The sequence below is a fragment of the Balaenoptera ricei genome, chromosome 12, assembly GCF_028023285.1.
Source record: "Balaenoptera ricei isolate mBalRic1 chromosome 12, mBalRic1.hap2, whole genome shotgun sequence".
Classification (NCBI taxonomy): Eukaryota; Metazoa; Chordata; class Mammalia; order Artiodactyla; family Balaenopteridae; genus Balaenoptera; species Balaenoptera ricei.
Window position 1 is genome coordinate 61,692,141 of NC_082650.1, and position 25,586 is coordinate 61,717,726.

Below are 25,586 nucleotides of genomic sequence, written 5' to 3' on the forward strand. Positions count from 1 at the left end.
ATAAGGATATAGAACAGAATTTTATTTTAATTCATTGTAAAATAGTGCATTAATGTAGTGCTTATATTGAAACTTGTAGTTTTTTAACAATGTAAGTTCCCTTTGGAGGATGTGAAGTCTATGAAATGTTTCCTTTAATTTTACTGAAGGTGTAGTGTACATGTACATGTGGAGGACAAGGGAGACCAGTTTTGAAAACTCTCCGGCCATCTTTTTTTTTCTTCTTTTAAATATGTTCTGTAAATTGTGCTTCCAGAAAGGTAGAGGGGAATGTGGTAAGAGGAAAGTAGAGGAATTAAAAATCATTCCAATAAAATGGTTTAATTTATGCCTCGGCAGTTAAGCAGTGCTCCTGGTTAACAGAAATACCCTTCAGCTACACAGGATTTTGGAGGGTTGGAGGGCACTCATTTGCACATAAATAGCCATTAACTGATAAATTCCCGGAGGTCTCCTGTTGCATGTTAGTGGTTCTGACCTACTTAGCTAGCTTAAATTTGTTTTACAGAATTATTATAATTCTGTCCTTGGTACTTAAACTTTGTGATTCATGCATGCCTCACAATACAATTAAAGTATAATTATACAGTTTTGAGGTTTCCTATCATGGTGTTATTATTACAAAATCTGGATTTTGCAAATATTAGAAGAGTTAAGGTTTTGATATTTATTATTTTTGCTGTTATTATGTGATTATGTTAATTGGGACCCTTTTATATCTGAAGAATGGATTGGAGAGATGCGGATCATTCACTGCAGAATTTGTTAGCTTGGAAGTGATTGAATCAGTTAGTGTGTGGTCACTTTGGTACACTGTATGGATTGACAAGTCCCAGTCTTTCTTGCTTACCTTTTTCAAATGTTTCTGAAGTACGGTAGATTCTTCACACCATTTTTTTTTTTTTTTTTTTTGGAAGCAATTTGGAATAAATGTTGGGAGGCAGTAGAAAAATCCCAGAGTGGGACTCAGTAGGTCTGAATTCCAGTGCTGACACTTAATAATAAAAAGAACTCAGGGACTTCCCTGGTGGCACAGTGGTTAGGAATCCGGCTGCCAACGCAGGGGACATTGGTTTGAGCCCTGGTCTGGGAAGATCCCACATGCTGCGGAGCAACTAAGCCCGTGCGCCACAACTATTGAGCCCACGTGCGTAGAGCCCGTGCTCCACAAGAGAAGCCACCACAAATGAGAAGCCCGCACACCGCAACGAAGAGTAGACCCCGCTCGCTGCAACTAGAGAAAGCCTGCATGCAGCAACGAAGACCCAACGCAGCCAAAAACAAATAAATAAATTTATATATATATATAAAAAAGATTATTTCAAGAAAAAAAAAAAAGAATTCATTTTTCTGAAGGTCTGTGTCCTCACCTGTAAAATGAGTGATTTGGACTAGAAAGGGTTGGCAAACCAATGTGCTGCTGACCAAATCTGGCCCGTGGCCTGTTTTTATACAGCCATTGAGGTAATAATGGTTTTTACGTTTTTTAAACTTTGTAAAATAGCAAGAATGTGTGACACCGTATGTGGCCCACAAGGCCTAAATAGTTACCAAAAAATTTTGCCAACTCCCTGAATAGATGTTCCATAGGATTTCTCTCAACTTGTCCTTCAGCATTAAATTTTTAGTCGATTATTTTTAAGTGCTGATGTTTTATATATAGCCGTGCATGTCTGTTTGGGGTTTCACTTCCTTCCTGTTTACTATTTAGAATGATCTATGACCGATTACCTTCTCTCAGTGCCCATTATGCATCCAGTTAGTATTCTCTTAAATTTGGGAGTGATGACTACTTTCTAAAGCATCATAACTTGAAATCTGGATTTCTATTAAAGGAAATTTCCAGTAAAATGAGGTAGTACAGTGTCTGTTCTGTTGAAAGGGGGAAAGAAACACTTATTTGAAACACAATACTCTCACTTTGGAATGCTTTAAAAGTTGTGTTGTTTTATAGAAAAGTTACACATAAGTGTTAAATAATATTTTCTAATGAACTTCAGAAACCTTTTCTATAAATTTTTTCTGAATATCGCTTTCGGCCAACACATGGTATGGTACGACAGTAAGAGTTGGCATTCCCTGCCCGCATGTCATTGAACGTGGAATTACGGACCACTGTTAAAGCTTGGATGCATTTGAGTGATAGTCAGCTACTACAACAGCGGGAGGAATTCGGCATCATATATTGTTTGCTTGTTAATATGCATTAAAGATCATGAGCTAAGAAATTTTAAACCATTTTTATTTGCTGTTGTGGGGGATGTTTTGGGCCCCTCAAGAAAAAAAAAACAATGGTCAGAAACAGGAACTGCTTTGTAAAGTTGGTAGGCAGTCATCACATTTCTCCAAAGAGAAAATGGTTACCCTGTAATAATCAGTCTAATGAATTCAGAAATTCATTGATTGTCCAAACTCTGGGTAGATTAGGTAGAGACTTGCTTCAAGGAGTGGAATTTATGAAATGTTTGCTGCATCCACCAAACAGAGCCGCTATAATACAGCTGCCTCCTCAGTGGTTTGCTTTGATCCTGTGGAATGAAAGGACAGGAGGATCAGCTCAGGTCTAAATGAGATTACAGCTGGTTCTGCAGCTTATCTGGTCTATTGCCAACTAGTGTGGCTTTGCACGTCCTAAGGGGTTTACAACAGAAACTGTTTATTGAGTATCATCGGTTTACCCAACACAAGCAGGCTAATCCTTCCCAGCCTCAGCATGTTGTAGAATTGTGCAGGAGCCAAACCAAAAGCTGGTGTAGCCAGACCCTCTAGAGCCCTTTGTCTCGCTCTATATTGATTTTTACCTGCGTTAAAGATGGTAAAAAAATAAAACCAATAACCAGTCCTATTGTGAGCAAAAGGTTAATCTTACCTAAAATCTTACAAAAAGCATCTGTTAACCCTAGAAGGGACGATCTTCTTGTTTTTTTTTTTTTTTCCTTTCTAGACAAGTGGGATTTTCTAGTTTCTAATTGTGAAGAACAAGATAAGAGAAACAGCTTAAAAGATCTTGCTAGATATTCCAAGTTAAATGCTTAAGTCTCTTCTAGTAGTACTGTAACAAATAGCTTTGTGTATGGAATATAGGATGACTTATTTCTAAATAGTAAGTTTTTGCTTTATATCCATTGTGCACTCTGCAATTATTTTTGTTTAGTGTGGCAAACAAAATGCATGAAAGCAAGGCTGGAAACCTTAGTTAAGGAGAAAAGCTCAACTATCATACTTAATAGCCAGTAGTAATTTTGCCTGATGATCCCTTGATTAGTAGTATATTTCTTTAGTGAATAAAGACTGGTGATTAGGAGTATTATAAAGATATACCTATTATAAATAATCCTATGTGTGTTTAAGTTTTCTTTTACTATTTTATTAGGTACGTACTTAAACCTTCAGGTGTAAGATTTTAATTACTACAATCTTTTCTTGACTAGGGATCCTCAGTATGGCTTATAGAGGAAAATGATTTGGAGTCGGACACATCTGGGTTACAATTCCATTGCCGTTATTTATTGATCAAGTTATTTAACCCCTCTAAGTCCTTTTTTTTTTCATCACCAAACTGGAGATACTATTTACCTTGCAGTATCTAAGCGAACCAAATTAGAACGTAGTAGAAAGTAACACTGAGTTAATCACATTAGTCAAGGCTACTGTAGTTGCTCAGGAGCCCAAAGGCATTGAAGATTATGTCCATAGAATCCCTCCCATGATGCTAGAAAGGATATTTAAAAGTTGTAGTGCGGTAATCATGACAGCTGTGCTCTTCATCTACAGATCAGAAACACCCTTCGCCATCTTTAAAGGTGTCTAAATCTCGGGCAGGTGGATTGAGAGGTTGCCAGCTAAATAACTTTCCCTTCGTGCACAGCGGTAGCTACTGGAAAAGCCATGAGTATGAAATCTAGGCTAGTTTAAAATTTCTAAGAAGGCCTGAATAGTAAACTAGTATTTAAGATAAGTGGGTGAGCCATGTATTTATGTTCCATCCTGCTTGAGTGATTATTCGGTTGCTACATAACACAGCGATAGATGTGTAAATACCGTCAGCTGTATTAAGTGCTCAGTAAAAGACAGAGGTAGATTGTTTAAGAAGAGTTCAGTGGCCTCTCAGTTTACTTTCTCCTAATTGGCAATGAACATGTATCCGCAGCTATGTGTAAGCGCAAAAATGTTACTATGGAAACATTTGGAGTCTTTCTAAATGTACTGTGTGATGGAATCAGCTAAGACTGATGTTTATCTTAAACACGTAGCTTGTCCAATATTTAGACCTAATGGACAGATGTGTACCAGTTGAAAATGTAATATTTATCCAATCATTTCTATTCTATCAAGCCTAGCTCTAAAAGCAATAGGTTGTACTCATAAAGTAATAAATTTTTAGTGCATTTGGAGATAAAGGCTATTGGTGATGATTGCTTAAACTCTTTTTGCTCAGTCATCTGAATGGTGCAAATCAAAGCATTTTGTCAGACTGTGAGAAGTTTCACCTAGATATTGCTTCCCACACACGCGGGTCACCATATAAATTACGTTCAGGGTTTTACAGCATAGCTGGTGCTGGAAGTTAACTTGATGCCCAGTGGTAGAACTCGTAAAACATTTTCCTGTTAACACAACCAGGCAGAGTTGACATTGTTGATGGTGGGTTCGATCTAATAAACCATTGGTTCTAACAGTGATTTTTACTGTGTTTCAGAGGTGATGATGATACAAGTTTAGTGATGCAACAGTTCTTCCTGAATGACAGAAAATTAGCTCTAATATCTATATTACCAAATGCTGAGAACAGTAGGAGTGGAGGGTGATTGGAGCCTAATGTAACCTCATGTTCTGAAAGATGATGAATTACAGGAACACACTCTTTAACTCGATGTATACCTTCTTCACAAAGAAAAATACTGATTTTTCTCAAAAGAATGTGTTCTATGTCATCTGCTGGAAATTGGGAAATAACCTTGTTATTAGAATATGTAGGCTGTGCCCTCCTTTCAGAATCTTTTACACAGGTGTTTTTAAGCTGATTATCATTTCTGAAAGGAAAGCAGTTTTACATTTGGCTACCTTTTTGTTTCTGTGTTCTCTAAAGTTACTTTCCTATAAAGACATTAAGCTTTATCAAATGTTTCTTAATTAAGAACCACAGTAACAAAAATCTAAACATTTTTTTCCCGTAAGAGTAAACTTCAGGGGTTAATTTTCTTCTGGGGGTTAAAAACAATGGGGACTATTTTAAAGTTTATTTTGAAATATTTCCTCTTTGATCATAAAACTTCATCTTTTCTTGTTCGAAGTAAATAACTATTTCCAGTTAAAATTCACAGGATGCTAACAAAGCCCTACTATTTTATCACTGGAAGCAAGAGTCTTTCCATTTCTTCCTTTTTTGGTGCTGTATCTGCTGTTTTAGCCCTGTTGCACATTCATACACAATTGGTGATCTTCCTGTAGTTTGGTTCCATTTTATGAGATATCACAGGTCTTTTACTCACCTCTTTAACATTGCTTACCCCAGTTTATGCATAATTTTTTACATCAGGAGATGAGCTTTTTTGATGTGCAGATAAATATTTTCAATGGTGCTACACAGATGAAACCTGTCATGTACAAATAGCAATGTATCAAGCCCTAAGCATGCAGACCAGATAAATCAGCTCACATGCTGAAGCCTTGCAAAAGGAAATTAGTGATAAAACAAAAGCCTTTGAGGCTCTCAAGCCCTAGTGATGGAGCTTCATAATAACCCCCGCAGATCGTTGACTCAAGGAGTAATCTTTTAGGAAAACTCTTTCCCCCTCTATCTTTTCCTTCCTTTTAAAGAGCTATAGTAAACATGGCAAATGGCCTCTCTGGAAAGAAATGCATGTGTAACTAAGGTATCTGTAATAACTACCAATTAAAATTAAGAAATTTATGGACTGTTAAATACAGGTTTGTTCCAAAGAAGTTTATACATTTATTTATTTTGATGATTGATCTTATACATTGACTAGTAACAGCTTTTTCTGTATAGAATTCAGATTAAGCTTTCCCTTTAAGTTAGTGTATTTGGTACACAGGTTACACCTGGGTTGTTGAGGACAGGAGAGGCACAGAGTGAGGAAATGAAAAGGAGGGAGAAGAAGAGTTGGGGTTGGAAATCTAGAGGAAGCATTTAGTGGGAATGGAAAAGAGACAGGATCTAATTAGTGGCTTTCATTCATTTGAGGCAAACCCTTTGGAGAGTCTCGTGAAAGCTGAAAGCTGTAGTCTCTCTCGTCATAAAAATAAATACATATACACAAAACACTAGACATAATTTCAAGGGATTTACAGACTTCTAAAGCCCCAGGTTTTTCATTATATTAAAATAGTGACTAAGCTACTATTTCTATTAAGGGTTTGGTTGTATTTTTGATAAAGAATATTCTTTCTTAAACATCCCTATGTACTTTTTTTTTTTTTTTTTTTTTTTTTTTTAAACTTTGAGGATTTTTTTTTTTTTTTTAATTTTATAGCTACTTTATTTATTTATTTTATTTATTTATTTATTTATTTTTGGCTGTGTTGGGTCTTCGGTTCGTGCGAGGGCTTTCTCCAGTTACGGCAAGTGGGGGCCACTGTTCATCGCGGTGCGGGGACCGCTCTTCATCGCGTTGCGCGGGCCTTTCACCATCGCGGCCCCTCCCGTTGCGGGGCACAGGCTCCAGACGCGCAGGCTCAGCAGTTGTGGCTCACGGGCCCAGCCGCTCCGCGGCATGTGGGATCTTCCCAGACCAGGGCTCGAACCCGTGTCCCCTGCATTAGCAGGCAGATTCTCAACCACTGCGCCACCAGGGAAGCCCCCTATGTACTTTTTGACTCTTTTGCTTGACTGAGTTTTGAAACCTGAAAATGTAGTCACTAGTGGAGTTGATGATGAGTTTTTTTAGATCCATTATCATAAATGGCAATGGTCGGTAGTGTCTTGTTTTGTAATTTACTATATTTCTTGAGTGTAGGACAAATATTGAAGATGCAGAATGCCTAAGAGGTTTTAGAAAAATTATTATCAAGGGACACTACTTTTCCCATTGCATTAGTTATTGTAATTATACATTGGAACAATCTGTTGACATAGAATTGGATTTGATTTAATTGGAAGAGAAAAAAAGACTGGACATCTTCAATATTTATTGATATACCTAGTCCATTAAGGTAAATTATAGAGCAAATTTCACTGTGACAGGAACATTTGGGTTAATGTAGTTAAGAATCAGTCAACATTACCATTTGACCCTTTCTTTTTAGGAATTTATTACCACCAATTAGGAAAAGGTACTCACAAATGGAATTTAGCCCTAGCTTACTTGTGGAATATTTGACCCCCAAAATGTTTGGGTCTTTACCTTTAATAAAATGATCCTGAATTCTTTTGAACCAAAGTACGTTCTCCCACATTGCAGCTAAACACATTTAGTAAGATGTGGTATAATAATTGCAGCCGTAGGTAGAGAGTACAGCTGACTGTATACTGTTGTTTCAGAAAAGGCTACTGGGATGGAGAGAATTAAGCTAGTTTTTGAAGGGTGGCTTTATTAATTAGTTTTAAAAGATGAACTTCATAGGTTCACAAACATACTACCCTATATCTAGGGAAATTTAAAATGAAACTCGCTTTAAAAAGCTGTCAATTATTAGTGAAATGGGAAAGCAACAGAACGGAATAAAATTTATTGAGAGTAAATATGATAGTATCCATAGAGTGTCTCAGTACATGCTTGCTATAGGTGTTCTGTGCTGGATAGTTAGGAAACTAAAGTAGTTTTTCCTCAAATGATCCTTATCTTTGCAATTCATTTGTCCTAAAACAAGTCTAGAATTTCTGAGAGTGTTGCAGATGATCCCTAGGAGGCTTGAAACATAGCTATTTCATCTTAAGTTTGCCTTTGCACCATTGCAGATACCACCCCTTGTTTATACTTTTAGTGAAATAAAGTCTTTGTTCCTCCTCCTCACCTGTGAATTCCTAGAGTCAGGTCTGTATCTTTTTCATCTTTGAATTCCTACTTTCTACCATAGTACTTAGTATATAGTTGGTACCTGTTCTTTAGAGCATAATAAACCATGCCAAAACATAATGGCATAAAACACCCCCAAAACAACTTTTTTACTATGCTCATAGATTCTGTAGGTCAAGAATATGCAAAGCCAGGGATAGCTCTTCACTGCTCCCCTGTGTCTGGGGCTCTTCTGTATGGGGTAACTCAAAAAGCTGGAGACTGTACCAGCTGAAGCTAGACGATCCGGTTCCTAGATGACTTCTTCATCAACGTGTCTAGCATCTGAGCTAGAATAGCTGAAGCACAGGCTTAGCTGATTCTGTTGACTCGAGTACTACCTATGGTCTCTACAGAGAGTGTTCTCAGAGTAATTGTACTTTATTACATAGCATTTCAGGGCGCTAAGACTGAGTTTTCCTAACAAATAAAGAAGAAGCTTTGTGACCTCTTACTACCAAGCCTTGGAGTCACTTAGGGTCATGTCCACTGCACTCTGTTGGTCAGAGTAGTCACAGATCTCCCAGATGCAAGGAGTGCCAAAGAATTTGTGGCCATGTTTTGAAACTACCACAGTATTCAGTGAATGGTGGAAGAGCCAGAGTGAGTGACTGAACAAGTGAGAGAGAGAGAGAAATAAGAGGAGGAAGAAGATTAAAAATTGAGGTGTGTTTAATATCACCAGTAATTATTGGCTCTCGTGTTGCTAAGTTTGATTGTTGATCTGTGTTCCATAATATCTGTGTTCCATAATGAAGGCATTTTCCATAAATATTCTGTTCACATTATTACCTATACAGACATACCTCATAGATATTGTGGGTTTGGTTCCAGACCACCACAATAAAGTGGATATAGAAATAAAGTGAGTCACGTGAATTTTTTGGTTTTTCAGTGCAACTAAAAGTTATGTTTATACTATACTGTAGTCTATTGTGTGCAATAATAGCATTATGTCTTAAAAATAACGTACATACCTTTATTAAAAAAATACTTTATTGCTAAAAATGCTAACCATCATCTGACAATGCAGTTGCAACAAACTTTCAGTTTGTAAAATAACGCAGTATCTGCAAAGTGCAATAAGTGAGCTATGCCATTATTGCAAATAAATATATTCTGATTTCCTCCTTCAGTCACCAATTCGTAAGGTTCCCCTCCTCCTTTTTCTCGTATGAGAATTCTATACATAACATTTTAGATAAGATCTAATGCATGTATTCTTGCTCAGTTATACATACCTACTTACAGTTAAAGAGGAAGAGAACCATATTTGAAATCCCAAAAGACCAGTATAACTTTATTTTTTTAATTTTTTTTAACATCTTTATTGGAGTATAATTGCTTTACAATGGTGTGTTAGTTTCTGCTTTATAACAAAGTGAATCAGCTATACATATACATATATCTCCATATCTCCTCCCTCTTGCGTCTCCCTCCCATCCTCCCTAAAGACCAGTATTACTTTAGATAGTTTATCAAAGATGTGTACATTTTATTGTGAGACTTCTTACGGAGAGGATCTTACCTCTGAGTGCCTCTAACATAAAGGACAAAGATCCTGGATCATAACTCATGATCTTACCCACCCAGTATTCTGGTAGCCGTCTAACTTGGAAACTGCCTTACTTTATATTGAGCCCATATTCTCTCCCTGTCTTACTTTCATCTATTACCTTGTACCCACCTACTTGCTATTAAATTTGGAAGATGAGTTCCTGGAAATAAAGGCCCTAACTGAATATAAGCAGTACAGGGTTATTCTAGCATTAGCCCTCTGGAAATGAGTTGTCATGGTCAGGTGATGATTGCTCTCTTGTTCTTTTAGAAATCCCTAAGACATGACATCCATCTGCCTATAGTTTCTCGCAGTTTTAATGTCAAAGGACTTCAACCAAGCCTTAATGTGGTCTTTACCCTCAACCATTTCCTTGAAGGCATCTTGAGGTGCTGTAAAACTTCAGTCTTAATATCCAGCATGATACTGTTTCTTTGAGTCTTCGTGCTAAGTTTAGGACTATTACTTGTTGATCATTGGCTAAACTGTTCCCCCAAACACAGAATAAATGGCAGAAACAGACCATTAAAAAAAAAAAAAATTCAACTTAAGATAGTGCAGTAAGTAGTGCACGCATTTGCTAAGAGCATTTGCACTACATTGTGCTAATAATGTGAATGGTTATAGGTCGGGTTCAATTTTATTAAAGTAGAGCATAAGATAGCATTCAAACATTGGCAGAAAATATAAAAAGGTTGTTGTGATGAATGGCTATTTGTACAGTTAACCAGTGAACGACGTGGGTTTGAACTGTCCAGGTCCACTTACACGTGGATATTTTTCAATAATAAATGCTACAGTACTACAGTCCATGTTTGGTTGAATCCTTGGATGTGGAGGAACTGCAGATTTGGAGGACCAACTATAAATTATATGCAGATAAACCCCAGTATTTTTCAAGGATTAACTGTATAGTTTTTTAATGAAAATATTTCAAAGACAAGTAAATAATATTGTAACATTGCCCTGTGCAGTTACACAGGGTGTTTAAATGCATGTGTGTCTAAGGTAGTGCTTATAAGCTCCAGGTTATATTGGGAACATTTATGGGAAGATATACGTTGGGTATGTAGGTTGCTTTTGTCTCTGTTAATTCTCTCTGCCTTAAAGAATTGTTTACTTGTAGCTCTAACTTTTTAGATGGCATGGCCCTCCATGGCTTGGTCTCCATCAGTACTCTAGTTTCATTTTCCATCATTCTGCCCCTTGACCTTCCATCTTCTGGTAATACTAAATTGTTTATGAATGTTGTAAATTGTTTGTGAGTCCCCTCATATACCATGCAATTTCATGTCACTATGCTTTACTCATGTTACTACAACTTCCTGAAACTTTTTCTATTATTTTTCAGTTAACTAAAACTTCAGTTAACTAACTTTCATAATCTGATAATGGTGTGTTTACTCTATGAAGCCCTCACCAAACCCCTAGTTGGACCAAATATTCCCTTTGTGTACATATAATACTCTGTAGATACCTCTGTCTCCTCACTTTATTGTATGTTCTTTGAGAGCAAGGACCATATTTGATAGTATCTAACACAGTACATCATGTAATTAATAGACATTAAAATGAGCTGAGCTACTGGACACAGTGATTCCTTAGTCTGAATGTACTCTTGGACTCTAGGTCTAGATTTCCAAAAACTTTTGGGATTTTGTTACTGAAATTTTCTGTTTTCAAATCAAAATATACTCTCCTTGTACAGTAATTAACTGTCCCTCCTAACTTTGTTTCCCTCTCCCAAAACTTAGCAATAACATAGATTGCTCCTTCCTCTCCTTCACAAAATGCCAAATAATTCCGTTAGCTTTCTTTTTTCTTCGTAAAGTAGCTCAAATTGCACATTAACTCATACCTAGATGTTTATAGAAGCTTCATAATCGGTCTCTCCTGTCTCTAGTCAGTTTTTATTCTAACCCATTGTGTTTGCCATTACCAGATTAATCTTTCCCAAAACACTGTTTTCATTATATCACTCCTCAGTCCAAAATCCTTCAGTGATTCTTTACTACCTTCAGAATGAGGTCTAGATTTTTTTTTTTAATAGCAGGCTGTACCTTAATTATTTCTGTACCTCTGGCATTCCATACAGTGACTGGCATTGAGTAACTTCCTGTGAAGTGAATGAGGAGAATATGTGACCGAACAAATACAGCCCTATTTTCTATTCTAAAATTTTTTGCCTTCTAATGCTATTATAAAAATTCTCCATTATAGTCAGAGTGGTTACTTTTTTTTTCCTTCCCCAAACACCTTGCTTTTTCATTTGTTCCTTTTAAGATGTAAATTATGTTACTCTTCTGCTTTTGTGGCTTGTTATCCACTTTGATTTTATCTAAAGTTCTTATCATGGCTTACAAGACCTTACATGATCTGGAACCCAGCTACCTCTTTGAATTCATCTGCTATTCCTTCTGTCACCCTTTGTGCTTCAACCAACTGGCCTCCTAATTGTTGTTCTTGAGCCCATGAAACCATCAGCCTAGGCACCTATGCACTGCTGTTTCTTCTCCTTGGAATTCTCTACCCACCTATATCCATGTGGTTCTCCCCCTTACTCATTTAAGCCTTTGCTCATATGTCACCTTATGAGAAGGTGTTTCCTGATCATCCTAGTTGAAATATTAGCCCTCATTACTCATTATCCCTGTACCTTGATTTCTTTTTATCCATAAAGTTCACTACAACCTGAGGTGTTCCACATCTGTGTTTGTTTAATTATCTGTCTCTTTTTAAAATATAAGCTCCAGAAGGGCAGAGGCTTTGTTGTGTTAACTTTGTATCCCTACTGCTTAGAACATGTCTAATATGTGTTGAATTAGTAAATGTATGGAACTTATATGCCTTTGTGCTTTTAATTTCCTCTTTTTCACCTTTTTTGTCCTTAACCTGTCCTCTGAGAATCATTTCCATGCCCATTTGATTCTGCTGCACTCAATGATCTTTATTTTCTAATTTAGTATAAACCTGTACTTTGTTTTACACTTAAGCCTACAGAGTAGAGGAATGATTATCAACCTCCTCTAGTACAGAATTACAAATAGTCTTGCTACTCAGTGTGGTTCATGGGCTACTTGTTGCATGACCATTTCCTCATCTGTTGCAAGAATCAAATAGGACATATTCAATAAATGGAGTATCTATTACTGTTAACCAGAAAATCAAAGACTGTTAATTGAGAATAGTGTGTCAACCCTATTCTGTGTGTTTGACTTTAATTAACTGATTTAATCCTATAGGTATTATTTTGGTTCCCACTTTGTAGACAAGAAAAGCCAGGAAGGTAACTGCTTGAAGTGTGGTCCATGGGCTTGCAAAATCGGCCTACTAGAGATGTAGATTCTCAGGCCCCTTCCCAGACCCACTGAGTGAGAATTTTTTTTTTTTTAAGTAATATGCTTAGGCCCCAAACTTGAAGATGCAGTAGGATCTTCAGTGAGGCCAGAACTTTAGTATTTCTAGAAAGCTCTACAGATGATTTTGATGATAGTCAAGATTGATAACTACTGAAGTAGATCCTTGTTATTAGTGTACCATAAAATGCAGTGAAATATCACTGAAACACTTAAGTCATTTGAGACCCATAATCATCCACAAATATAAGACTAATACAATTATAAGGGTAATTCCTAAAAACAATCACTTTTTATTGATATATTTTAATGCTATACCCTATTTTTGGGATGGGGCAAACTACCTTACCTTAAGTACTTCATCAGTGTTATTCTATAAAACCATAAGGCAGTATTGATATAAGCATGCTTGGTTTGCTAGGCTCAACACTGGATTCCTGATTTATTCTCTTTCCTCAGTCTTAAAAATTAACTCAATTGTGGACCACAGGAAAATTTTAAATGATCATATGTCCTTGACCTTTAGAATCCCTGTAGAATAGTCTACACTCCCCAAAAGTGTTAAACTTTGAATGTGTGTGCATCTGGTGTGCCACCAGGATTGGATGTTATACTACTTTGTAACTGCCTCTTTTAGGAACTTAGCATATGAATGAATGAATGACTATAGCAGTATAACATTTAAGACATGTATTACTTATTTGGGTAGTAAAATGGTATTTGAGGTAGCTGTAGCAGAGTTGCATGGTAGCTTGACTACCTGGCTTCAAAGTTTGGCTCTGCTGCTTACTAACAGTATGACCCAATCAAATGATTTATCCTTTCTGTATTTAGGTTTCTTGTCTACAAAATGGGGGAAATAATAGTATGTACAGGATTAAATTAGCTAATAAAGGTGAAAACCTTAGAATTGGGCAGGCACATATATTCTCAATAAACAGTCTTTGATTCTCTGGCCATAATAATAATTATTCCATTTACTGAATATATCTTATTAAGAATTCTTACAGCAGTTGAGGAAATGGCCATGCAACTAGTAGTTGAGAGAGTAGGATTTATACTCTGGTGTGTCTGTCTCTAAAGCCCATGTGTTTCTAGTTAATGCTCTACTGCATCTATGAACATGGTTATTAGGAATTAGAATCAGTAGCAATGAGACTAAAGTAAATATTATCTTGCCTTATAGTCTACAAATTGTTTTTACCTAAGTGGTGTGATTTGAAACTTTAGCAGCTCTGTGGAGGATAGTAGGGTATTATTCCCATTTAACAGATGAAAAAAACTAAGTCTGTTTTCCAGAGTCACAATCTGGCTCTCTCCTAGACAAGTTCATTTGGATAATTTTCCTTACCTCTTGAGGAGCCTTTTTAATGCCTTAATGGTGCATTATATGTGACCAGAAGCATCATTGCCAGTACTGGGCTTTTTATTTGTTATAATCCCTCAATAGTCAAAACAGCCAATAAACTCCTTGCCTAGATCTCACCTATTCACTCAGTTGTTACCACCCACTCACCTCCTCGTCCACATACACACAAATGCACTGAGGCGCCATTACAGGGAGGCACTGCTGGGTGTGCCTGAGCGGCTGCTTGCCAGCTTGATTTCTGACTTATTGCCTCTCCCTGAATACTGGGCATGCACAGAACTGGAGGTCAGAACTTAAGCTACTATCATTTCCTAGTGAGGCTTTGCACAATTCTCTGTATGCCTGGAGTCTGTTTTTGTTTTGTTTTGTTTTTATTTTTTGAAGACAGGATTGGGTTGGATGATTTTTAAGATACCTTCCAGCTTTAAAACTTTGGGGTCGTTTTTGGTTGTTTTGTTTTCTGGTAATGTCATTACTTTGGTTATGTTATATTCTTCCTGGGTAGTAGAGCAGATTATAGCCCTATTTTATAGATGAAAATAAGAACGACAAGAAGATCCAGAGTACCTAAGGTTTTTTTTTTTTTAGTGAATTTAGCTGAAACTAAAAATGGTAGAGTATCCTGATTCCCATCCAGTTTTCCATTAGTTAGATCAATCAGGCACTTGGAATAATTACTCATAGTGGTTTAGAACAACTTGTTTTAACTTAGAACTTCCCATTATATTTTTTACTAATATAGATTGAAGAAAGTTGGCAGGTTTTGCAGTAGAACTAAAAGGAATTCAGTTGTTAATTGTTGTTAATCCCTTGCTTTCTGTTAGCGCTCATCACTCACATTTATTATATTATGCTTTTTCTATGTGGTGCAAGGTCCATCAATAGACGACTTTTCTTTAAATTTTGAGGCATAATATGCTAGAAATATTACATATGCAGCTATGACTACCAGGAAAATGATGTACAGTATGTCATACCTTGTTCTATAGTTATCAGTTACAGGAGAAGCAATAGCATACAAAGATGAGAAGTAAAACCTGGATGTAGTAGTCTAATAAGTGTTCCCAGAAGCCTGCCCAGGTTAGTAGGGAGGAACAGTGCCTCAGAGACCAGGCTGGCAGATAGCAGCAGTCAGATGCTGCAGGTTTCAGTGCCTCTTATGTGATAGGTGCCTCAGTACATTTGTGTGTCTGTGTGAGGGTGGGAAGGTTGGGGACAAGGTGGATAAGTGAATATGTGAAATCACAACAAGAAGTAACATGGGGGCTTCCCTGGTGGCGCAGTGGTTGAGAATCTGCCTGCCAATGCAGGAGACACGGGTTCGGGCTCTGGTCCGGAAAGATCCCACATGCCCCAGAGCGACTAGGCCCGTGAGCCACAATTGCTGAGCCTGCGCGTCTGGAGCCTGTGCTCCGCAACAAGAGAGGCCGCGATAGTGAGAGGCCCGCGCACCGCGATGAAGAGTGGCCCCCACTTGCCACAACTAGAGAAAGCCCTCGCACAGAAACGAAGACCCAACACAGCCATAAATAAATAAATAAATAATTTTTAAAAAAAAGTAACATGAAGATAAAAACAGGAAAACAAATCCTGGAAAGTGGGGCACAAGAGCAGTTGGCTACAGGAATCAGGAAAGTGCTTGAACTTAATGAGGTAAGCCAAAAGAGGCAGGATACCAGAGCTAAAATAGAAGCGTATGAAAACCTGGATAACTAGGTATGTAAAAGTTTGGGTGTTTCCATAGTGTAGCAATAGGTTCCTAAACACTTTTTTTTTTTTTTAATTTGGCTTCATCATGTCTTAGTTGCAGCACACGGGATCTTCGTTGCGGCATGCAGGATCTTTCGTTGCGGTGCGCAGACTCAGTAGTTGCGGCACATGGGCTCTCTAGTTGTGATGTGCAGGCTGCAGAGCGCACGGGCTCAGTAGTTGCGTCATGTGGGCTCTCTACTTGTGGCGCATGGGCTTAGTTGCCCCACAGCATGTGGGATCTTAGTTCCCTGACCAGAGATCGAATCTGCATCCCCGACATTGGAAAGCGAATTCTTAACCACTGGACCACCAGTGAAGTCCCCTCCTAACCACTTTTGAGTACATTATTTCATGTGATCTTCACAATAACCCTGTTGGGTGGATGATAAATGATTGTTCCTAATCTTAACTCTTTAGAAAACAAAAATTGGGAGGTTACTCTTTTTTTTTTTTTCAAGGTCACACAGCTCAGAGTAGCTTTGCTAATAACCAGCAGTTTTACCCAACACAAGTGTTACTTCTGTTGCCTCAGTTTCCTCATTTATAAGATTTGAATAATAATTGTACCTACCACATGGGGTGAGAAACTGTGCTTACAAAATACCTAGCATGGTGCTTGGCACATGGTAAATACCAGTAAATGCTAGATGTTGCTATTGTTTCTACTATAAGAGCTGCAATTTGAATAACTTGACGTTCAGCAGATTTTATTTTCTGCTATAATGTATTGCATCTTTTAGAACATAAGTGGGCTGGTTATCTGTATTTCCACATATGTGTATTTCCAAAATGATTTTAACCCATGTTAAGCTAGTCTTTTACTCAAAACATTTGCCCCTGCCTCTTCACAAGGCAAAGCTACATGTGGCTTGTCTAGCTTCTTTTCTTAGGCTTACTAAAATTTCTTCAACCCAGGTAGAGAGAGAAGAAAATTGATCAATATTTAAATCGTGTGTGTGTGTGCGTGCATGTGCATGCATCTTAGCATATAAGGGTGTGTGTCTTAGTGTGTAAGGGAAAAGTATGGGCTTCAGAGTCAGATTTTGATTCAGATTATGGGGCCAGCTCTTCTTAGCCATGTGACCTTTAGGCATGTTATTATCATCTTCATCATCTATAAAGAGGATTAAATGATACCCATCTTACAGAATTGTTCTGATTTTTAGTTAAAGAATTTCTGGCATTGTAAAGGATGATCAGAAATAATACCCCTTCCTGGGGAATAGATTTTAGTGAGTAAAGAAATGGCTTATTTTATTTAGAAATAGTGAGTAAAATCCATCCTACCCAAATACAGTAAGTTATTTATTATCCTTTGAGACCAGTACTTTGAAAAAGCTATAGATGGGTTTTACAACTGGTGGTATTATTTTACTTGGACTCCAGTGTCTTGAAATGTACCCATGAACTTTGCTTTGTGGATGTAGGCAGATGAATTAGTTGCCAAATGGATTTTAGTGATTTGATATTCATCTTACTCAAAGCTAAAGGACCTGAAATGGTTCTTTAGTCACTAGTTTAAGTTGAAAGCATCTCAGGCAGGTTTTTACACAGAGAGAACATAGCAGATATTTGGTTAGTTTTTATGAGACTTGCTTACTATGATATTCCTTCCCCAGGCATTTGTACACTTGTTTTATTTTTCAGTACTTCAAGTAGCATTAAGTAGTATCGCATGGTCATCCAAGAATTCCAGTGTAGAGAGGCACAGAGTCCTAGTGTTACATAATTTATACTTAAAATTTTTACTTTTGTGTAGTTATGTGAAAAGTATGAAGATGTGGTCTTGCAACCAGTTTGATCTTTTTGCAGAATTGCTTTAGTTACATGCACTAGTTAGTTCTGTATTTTATATAGTTATTTTGAGTGTCCACTTCCCTTAGATGAACTGATTTAAAACATCAGGAGTGTTGGAATTAATGTAATATTTCCTTCTTTTTTAAAGTACTAGTCATTTTTCTTTTTTTTTTTTTTTAATTTATTTATTTATTTATTTTTGGCTGTGTTGGGTCTTTGTTTCTGTGCAAGGGCTTCCCCTAGTTTCGGCAAGCGGGGGCGACTCTTCATCACGGTGCACGGGCCTCTCACTATCGTGGCCTCTCCTGTTGCGGAGCACAGGCTCCAGACGCGCAGGCTCAGCAGTTGTGGCTCACGGGCCTAGTTGCTCCGCGGCATGTGGGATCTTCCCAGACCAGGGCTCGAACCCGTGTCCCCTGCATTGGCAGGCAGACTCTCAACCACTGCGCCACCAGGGAAGCCCCTAGTCATTTTTCTTAATGGAATACTACCATTATTGAAGGAAGCCTTCTGCCTTAGCTCCACTGGTTGGTTTTCACTGCTTTCTCTTTAATTGAAGAAGGCGAATCTAAGGATGGTATTAATGCATTTGTGTCTACTCTCAATTGAGATGGCAGTAATATAAGCAGAAACAGGAATAATATCACAGTTGCACATTTAGTTTTAAATAATATTATTAATTGCTGGGCATATTGCATAAATGCCTTCTATTCCAGATCACTAGAAAAATCTTTTAGTATATACCCCCTTTTGTTTCTTTTAAGGTCTAGAGATGCCTAAATTTTCAATAGGAAAAAAAGGTGAGTAAATGATGAATTGAAACTTGAGATAGTATTGAATTCATGTTTTATGGATTTATGGAGAATAACTTTTTATTTTTTATTTTTTTCTACTATGTGAAAATGATTATGGATCTTTTTGGACCAATGTACTGATAATAAGGTTGTATGTAGCACAGTTTTATATACTAGCTCAACACCTGTGTCTGCTCTAAACAAGGAAAGTATTTTAGTTTAAAATATCACACATAAGCCATAAATACTCACTGTCCTCTTGGTACATCATGCCCTAAAGCTCACAGGAGAAATGGTTTAAAATTTTGTTTTTATGTCTAGATTGTAAGTAAAATCACTTGTCATAGTGAGTTGCAAAATGCAAACCTTCATTCTGAAGCTGCCTCTTTCTTATTTGGATCTGACATATTAAAAAGCATATAATTAATGGTTGACATTAGTAATTAACATTAACTTTATGGTGCTTAATATGCCATCATTCATCCATCAAATAACCAGAAATGCATAATGTCTTGGCATAAAGGTTTTAATGATATAAAACAGTTCTTCAGTTTTCATATGGTGTAAATGTTAAAAGCCCATAATGTATTTAAAGAAAAATTTTTGTGAGTGTTTGTAGGGTGTTAGCTGTATTTTTATTTCTTTTTAGGAGTATGCATCAACAATTGTGTCAGGAACTTCAGAGGGAGAATGTGGACCTCATTGTGCAGTCTTCATTATCGGCTAAAGAGCGCCACCTTGCTGCAGTTGCCAGTGCACTATGGAGGCATTTCTTTTCATTTTTGAAGAGTCAGAGAATGTCACAGATAGTGCCTCTCTCACAACTCGCAGATGCAGCTGCAGGTCAGCGTTGTTAATTTGCTAATTAGTTTCTCATTTTGCAGACTCTGTCAGTTTTTTCTTCTGTCTGCTTGGTAACAGACTCTTATTTTATTATGGTGCAATAAATATTTTGTCAACCAGAAAGATGAAAAGAGTTACATATTTTAAAATTAGGAACCTTTGGTTTGTTTATTATTTTCCTCTTAGTAAAGGTAAAAATTAAGTGATCGTTTTCTAAAAACAAAAGATCATTTTTAACCTTAAAAATATTGAATGTACGTGAACTTTTCTTATGAATGCATTATTTGGAAAGTAAAGCAACATTTGATTTCTTCTAGTTCAAGTAGTTTATTTTCAAATTGTATGTTCAGATATCTAGTATAAGATGAAGTTGAATAAAGAGCAATAAAGGATATAGCACGAATTCCACTTCAACATCAAGCAGATGAGCTCAGAATGACATGGAGTATAGAGAATGTTATTGTTCTGACTTCATTAGATTCTATTTTAGGTTATAATTTTTACTTAATTTAATTATTAGCCTACGGACATGTCCTTAGGCTTTAAGGGACTCTGAATCAGATGAAATTATAGGCAAGAATTTGAATATATGTGCATATATGCACTTTCCCAAAAAGAAGTCATTATCTTTCTCAAAGGGATATTTTACCCAATGTATGTTAAGAAATACTGGAATAGAGAGTGATCAGTATGGTGACTGCATGTATTTAAATGCAATTTATATGAAGGTATTTAATGTATTTAAATATTAACACTTTTGAAAACCTAAGATCTAAACCAAGGTTTATTTTACCCTGGTGTGAATGAGTAAAGCTAAGCTAAAAGCACTACAGAAAAGACTGCATGATATAAATTTTAAAAGACCTTGAATTCTGGTAACACTTCCATAATTAAGACTTTACAATGATACATGGATTGAAGAATTGTGACAGGGCAACGGTTTTCCAACCAGTGTAATGTCTATGAAAATAAATATTGATATTCAGTTTAACCAAAGCAGTCATTACTAGCCGATATGACTTATCTTTCTCCCATTCATCATCCCAACTCCCAGTTAGTTACCAAAAATTATATCATACAAGTTGAGTCAGTGCTGTCCTAGGCACTGAAAATAAAACAGTATATAGATATAAAGCAAAATATGTGTGGGTTTTGGGTTCGTTTTGAAATAAAGACTTCATAGGAGAGAGAAATTTCCTGCATTAAAAAAAGGATATTGAATACCCACTTTTATTGCCATTGGGGATATACCAATGGGGAAAAAAAGGACTGCAATTCCTTTTTTCATGTATAAGCTCCATGTTTTCATGGAGCTTATAGTCTAGTGGCGGGGAGAGAACATAAATAAATCAGTAGGTAAAATGTGTAATATGTCAGATGGTGATAAGTGCTGTGGAGAAAAATTAAAATATAGAAAAGGATAGGGATAGGGAAAGCTAGAGGCAAGTTATAATTTTAAACAGAATTGTCAGGAAAACCTGTGTAAGTACCATTTGAGTAAAGACATGAAGGAGGTGAGATATGCAGCTATGCAGCTATGAGCTATGCAGAAGTCCAGAGGCAAGAGTGTGTCTGGTGTGTTTGAGGAACTACAGGAAGCCGTCAAAGCTCTCGTGGAATAAGAAAAGGAGTAAGAGTGGTCAGAGATGTGGTCAGGCAGTTATGGAGAACTATTTTGTGTTCTGCCTTGTACATAGCTGTGAAGACTTTTGCTTTTACCCTGAGATTAGAAGCTGTTGGGAAGTCTTGAGCAGAGGAGTGATATGATCCCTCTGGCTGCTGGCTGGAGAATAGACTATCGGGAGGTGGGGAGGCCGTGTAGGGAACTATTGTAACAGCTCAGAGGTGGGCACCTTGGGCTACAGTGGTAGCAGTAGAAGTGGTGAGAAGTGGCCAGATTTCCAATCTGAAGGTAGAGCTGACAGAATTTTCTAAGTGGGTATGATATGGTAAGCAAAACAGATAAAGGGAGAACCCCTTGTTTGAGATGAGGAAGATCGTGGCAGGAGCAGATTTTGTGAGTGAAGACTAGGATTTTGATTTTGGACATTTTTTTTTTAATATGTCCATTAAAATCCAAGTAGGGATGTTGAGTTAGACCCCTGGATAATGAACCTAGGGTTCAGGGAAGAGGTCTAAGCTAGAGATTTAAATTTGGAAACTATGTATGTATAAATAGTCTTTAAAGCTATGAACTGGATGAGACTACTAATAGAGTAAGTACCAGTAAAAAGAGAAGTTTGAGGATAGGGCCCTAGGATATTCCCATGTTCAGATTTGTAGGATAAAGAGGAACCAAGAAAGGAGACTTCAAAGGAATACCAGTGAGGTGAGATGAAAACCAAGACAGTATAGTGCCCTGGAAACCAAATGACAGAGCTTTTCAAGGAAGGAGCAGTTATCAACACTTCACATGCAGTTAATGGGTCAAATAGGATGAGGCCTGAGAATCGGTTCTTGGATTTAGTAGGATGGAGGTCACTGGTGACCTTCAAGAGCAGTTTTGCTGTAGTGGGTAGAGACAAAGGCCTTATGGAAGATATCCAAGAGAAAATGTGAGAAGAGGAATCACTGACTGCAAATGTAGTAAATCTTTTTGAGTATCACTGTCTAAGAGAAGTAGAAAAATGGGGATGTTAGCTGGAGAGGGAAGTGGGGTCAGAGATTTTTTTCTAATAACATGGGAGAAATTTCAGCATATTTATAATGCTGACAGGAATGTTTAGGAGTAAGGGAAAACTTGATGTGGCAAGAGACTCACTTGTGTTTTAATGCCCAAGAGAAATGGGATGCCATAGAGGACTTGGCCTCAGATATCCTGTAGTAGCAGAAGAGAAGGCAGAGTAAGTGGGCCCAGGTGGAGGTTGCTGGGTAGACGTGGTGGTTCTCCTCTGACGTTTCTCATTACTCTGTGAGGTAGTAAGGTCATTAGCTGAAAGTGAAGATGGGGAGGAGATGCTGGCTTATGACGGAGCGAGGAAAGAAGGTATGCAATAATCCCCTAGGAGAGTAAAAGACTGAATGGACTAGAGAAATGTGGTAGAAATGATGGCCAGCTCTAAGAGTCCACTTAAAGTTAGTAGTCATAAACCTGAAGTGAGATCAGTCAGCATGGTTGCTCACCAGCCATTTATACTGGTGTAGGTGCATGTGGGGAGAAGACCAAGGGTGTAATTAAACAGATGGTGTTTTTTCCAGGCAAGTACAAAAAATCAAGTAAGAAGCAAGGGAGTTGATGGTATATGAAAATCAGTATAATAATGGACCATGTAATCAAGCGGCCTAAAAAGGGGAAGGAAGGGGAAGACTTGTAGGATCAATGAATTGTAGGTCCTGGTGGAATCAAAGGATTGTTGGATTTGGGAACCTAGAGGAGGAGAGTTGGAAAGGTAGTTCGATGCCAGAAAGAGGGGTCTTCAAAGTGGAAATTATGGTGAGATTGTACTTATGGGTAGTGCCAAGGTCTCTGTATCACCATGGGAGTGAATGGCTAAAGTAGAATGGAAGATAGACTCACTGTAGGAGAGGAGTTCAGTGCCAGGAGATTAGAAGAAAAAATCATCAAGGACTATGACAGGAGTGCAGTTAGAAAGGATGATAGTGAGCTAAGATCTTCAAGGGATGAGAGGAGGTGAAGGAGGAAATGGTAGACAAATGCAACAAGGAGAGTTAGTGCTGGTGACCTAATCTGATGACCTAAGACTCAAAGCCAAAGGGAGGGGGAAGGGAGAATGGTATAGAAGCAGCAATGTGGACCAAGAAGTAAGCTCACCTTATGTGGGTCCAGTGTATGAGAGTGTGGGAGAATAAATAGCCACCATTTGAGAGAGCTGCATAGGAGGCAGTGCTTAAGAAGCAATTTATTGATAAACATATAGTGATGTAGTGCAAATTAAGTTGGGGAATCCCAGGAAATCACAAAATAAAGTACATTTGTTTACCATGGTGACCTAAGGAATTCTAGTTCCTAGGCTTTGTGAGTTCTGACGGAAGTGGAGTATCATTGATTGATTGTAGGAGATCACTTTTTACTAGAAGAGAATGTCCAGTGTCCAAGGTGAGGAAGAACTCTGTCTGTGGCAGGTGATGAGTAAATTAACTCAATGGGAGAAGAGTGGATGCTAGAAATAATTTTTGTAATGGGTCTTTTGAATGAGAGAGTCACATAAGCAGAGACATCAGGTGTAGAATTTGCCATTTGAGGGGGCCATTATTGATTCATCATGATGATGCTGAGATAGATTATTCTAGACCCTTTCTTGGAGATCCAGATGATCACCACAGAAATGTCTTCGACAACATGAATTTAGTCCAGTTTTAGCTTTCTGTTGTACATTTCTAAAATGTGACATTTTACTATATTTAGTGCTGATTTTTTTTAAATCACTCTTGATATAATTTTGGGGGGAGTGTTAAAAAATTCTCACTGTGAGTTTTTCTCATTTTAAATCCAGATTTTACTTTGCTGGCAATGGACTTGCCCAGCACAGCTCCATCAGATCTTCAGCCTCAGCCAGTTACATCAATGATACAACTTTTTGGTTGGGATGATATCGTCTGGCCCCAAGTTGTAGCCAGATATTTAAGTCATTTCCTACAAAATAGGTAAGTGTTTTTATTTCAGGTATGCACATTAATGTAAGCCCACGATAGATGAGTTCACTAGGAAGGTAAGAATTTTCACAATAAAAACTGATCTTTACTATATATACTCTCACTTGGGCAGTTTGTTGCTTTTCTGTGTATCAGCATTTTGACAGTATTAATAGTAGGAAAGCTTTCTTAAAACAGTGTTGCTGCTGTTTTGTCAAAACGGTTTTTGTAGGACTGCCTTATCCTCATCCTGAAATGACCTTTCTTCACTCACCATTGTGAAAGAAATTATACAATTAATATTGCTGAATCTGTAAGACACTTATATTACTGTAGTTTTAGATTTAATGATAGCTTTCCTCTTCACAGCTAGATGTTTAAAGCTTTGACTTTTGTGTAGTCATGAACAAGAGACTTCCCCACCCGGAACTTTGGTTTCTGTATCTTTAAGTGTCTCCTGCCATATTACATAAGAGATCTGAGGAACCCCAACAGAAAAAATATGCAATAGATAATAGAAATAGTATAGAATAATCAGGACAATTCAAATAAGAATATCAAGATGAGGGAAAATAAAATAAATACACAAACCTAAGAGACCGGTGTAGGTCTGATCCCAGCTGCCAGTCAGTGAAAATGAAGAGAGGTATTCTTCTCAAAAGGAAGTTCATTAAGCAGAGTCATTAATCATTTTCTCACTGGCTTTCAGTTGTAAAGTAAGGGAGTTCACCTTCAATTAGATTACTTTCAGGATCCCTTCCAGCTTAAGAATTCTTTAATAACAACAAACATTTATTTATATTATTTATTAAATACTTCTGCTGAAATTATCTGAAAGGATTTCAGTTTTTAAAATAATATTGTGTGTTAGTCACAGTTGAAGGAACTGAAATGCAAAGATGGTAAGTAACGTTGGGAAGGTTGTGTAAGTAATAAATGACCCAACTGAGTTCTTCTGTTTTGTGTTCTCTTTTTTTATGATAACTTATATTCAAAGTATTTCAAAACAGTATTTTTAGAGTTATGATTTATATGTATTTTTCAAGTGTCTAACCCTACATAACATTTATAATTAGGTTAAGACCATCCTCATTCTCTCTATCCTCACTTATAAAATGATTAGAAATCAGATTTAACCAGGCCTTTGACTTTGTAAGATAATTTTTTTTTTAATCTCATTCAGATGTTATTTTGGAATTCCTTAATAATGACTCCTGTGAGGTGGGGGAGCAGGAAAGGAAGGGATGGGAACGGGATTGGTCAGGAGAGCCACATAGAAATGTATTTTGTCTTTTTACCTTTTATCTTGGTCATGACCTCTTCTCTGTTTACTCTAAGGGCTACTGTTTTTTATTGTACTTGACACTTCCTTTAGTATTATCTCACCTAGCTAGTTAATCCCCTTCCTTGTTTTTCTAATTTTAACCATGTTCTTCTTTCCTTTTCTCCTTTGGCATTAGCCTATATGTATGCCATCAGTGGGAAAAGGAAAATTAAAAACTAGGA

General features: G+C 37.2%; 1 protein-coding gene across 1 annotated transcript in view; it reads left to right on the forward strand.

Moving 5' to 3' along the window:
* MMS22L (MMS22 like, DNA repair protein) overlaps positions 1-25,586 on the forward strand; it is a 133,269-nt gene that overhangs the window by 78,780 nt on the left and 28,903 nt on the right. The window contains exons 15-16 of the mRNA XM_059942040.1: positions 19,294-19,487; positions 23,942-24,092. Coding sequence (XP_059798023.1) covers positions 19,294-19,487; positions 23,942-24,092 — 345 coding nt within the window. The remainder of the gene's footprint in view (positions 1-19,293; positions 19,488-23,941; positions 24,093-25,586) is intronic.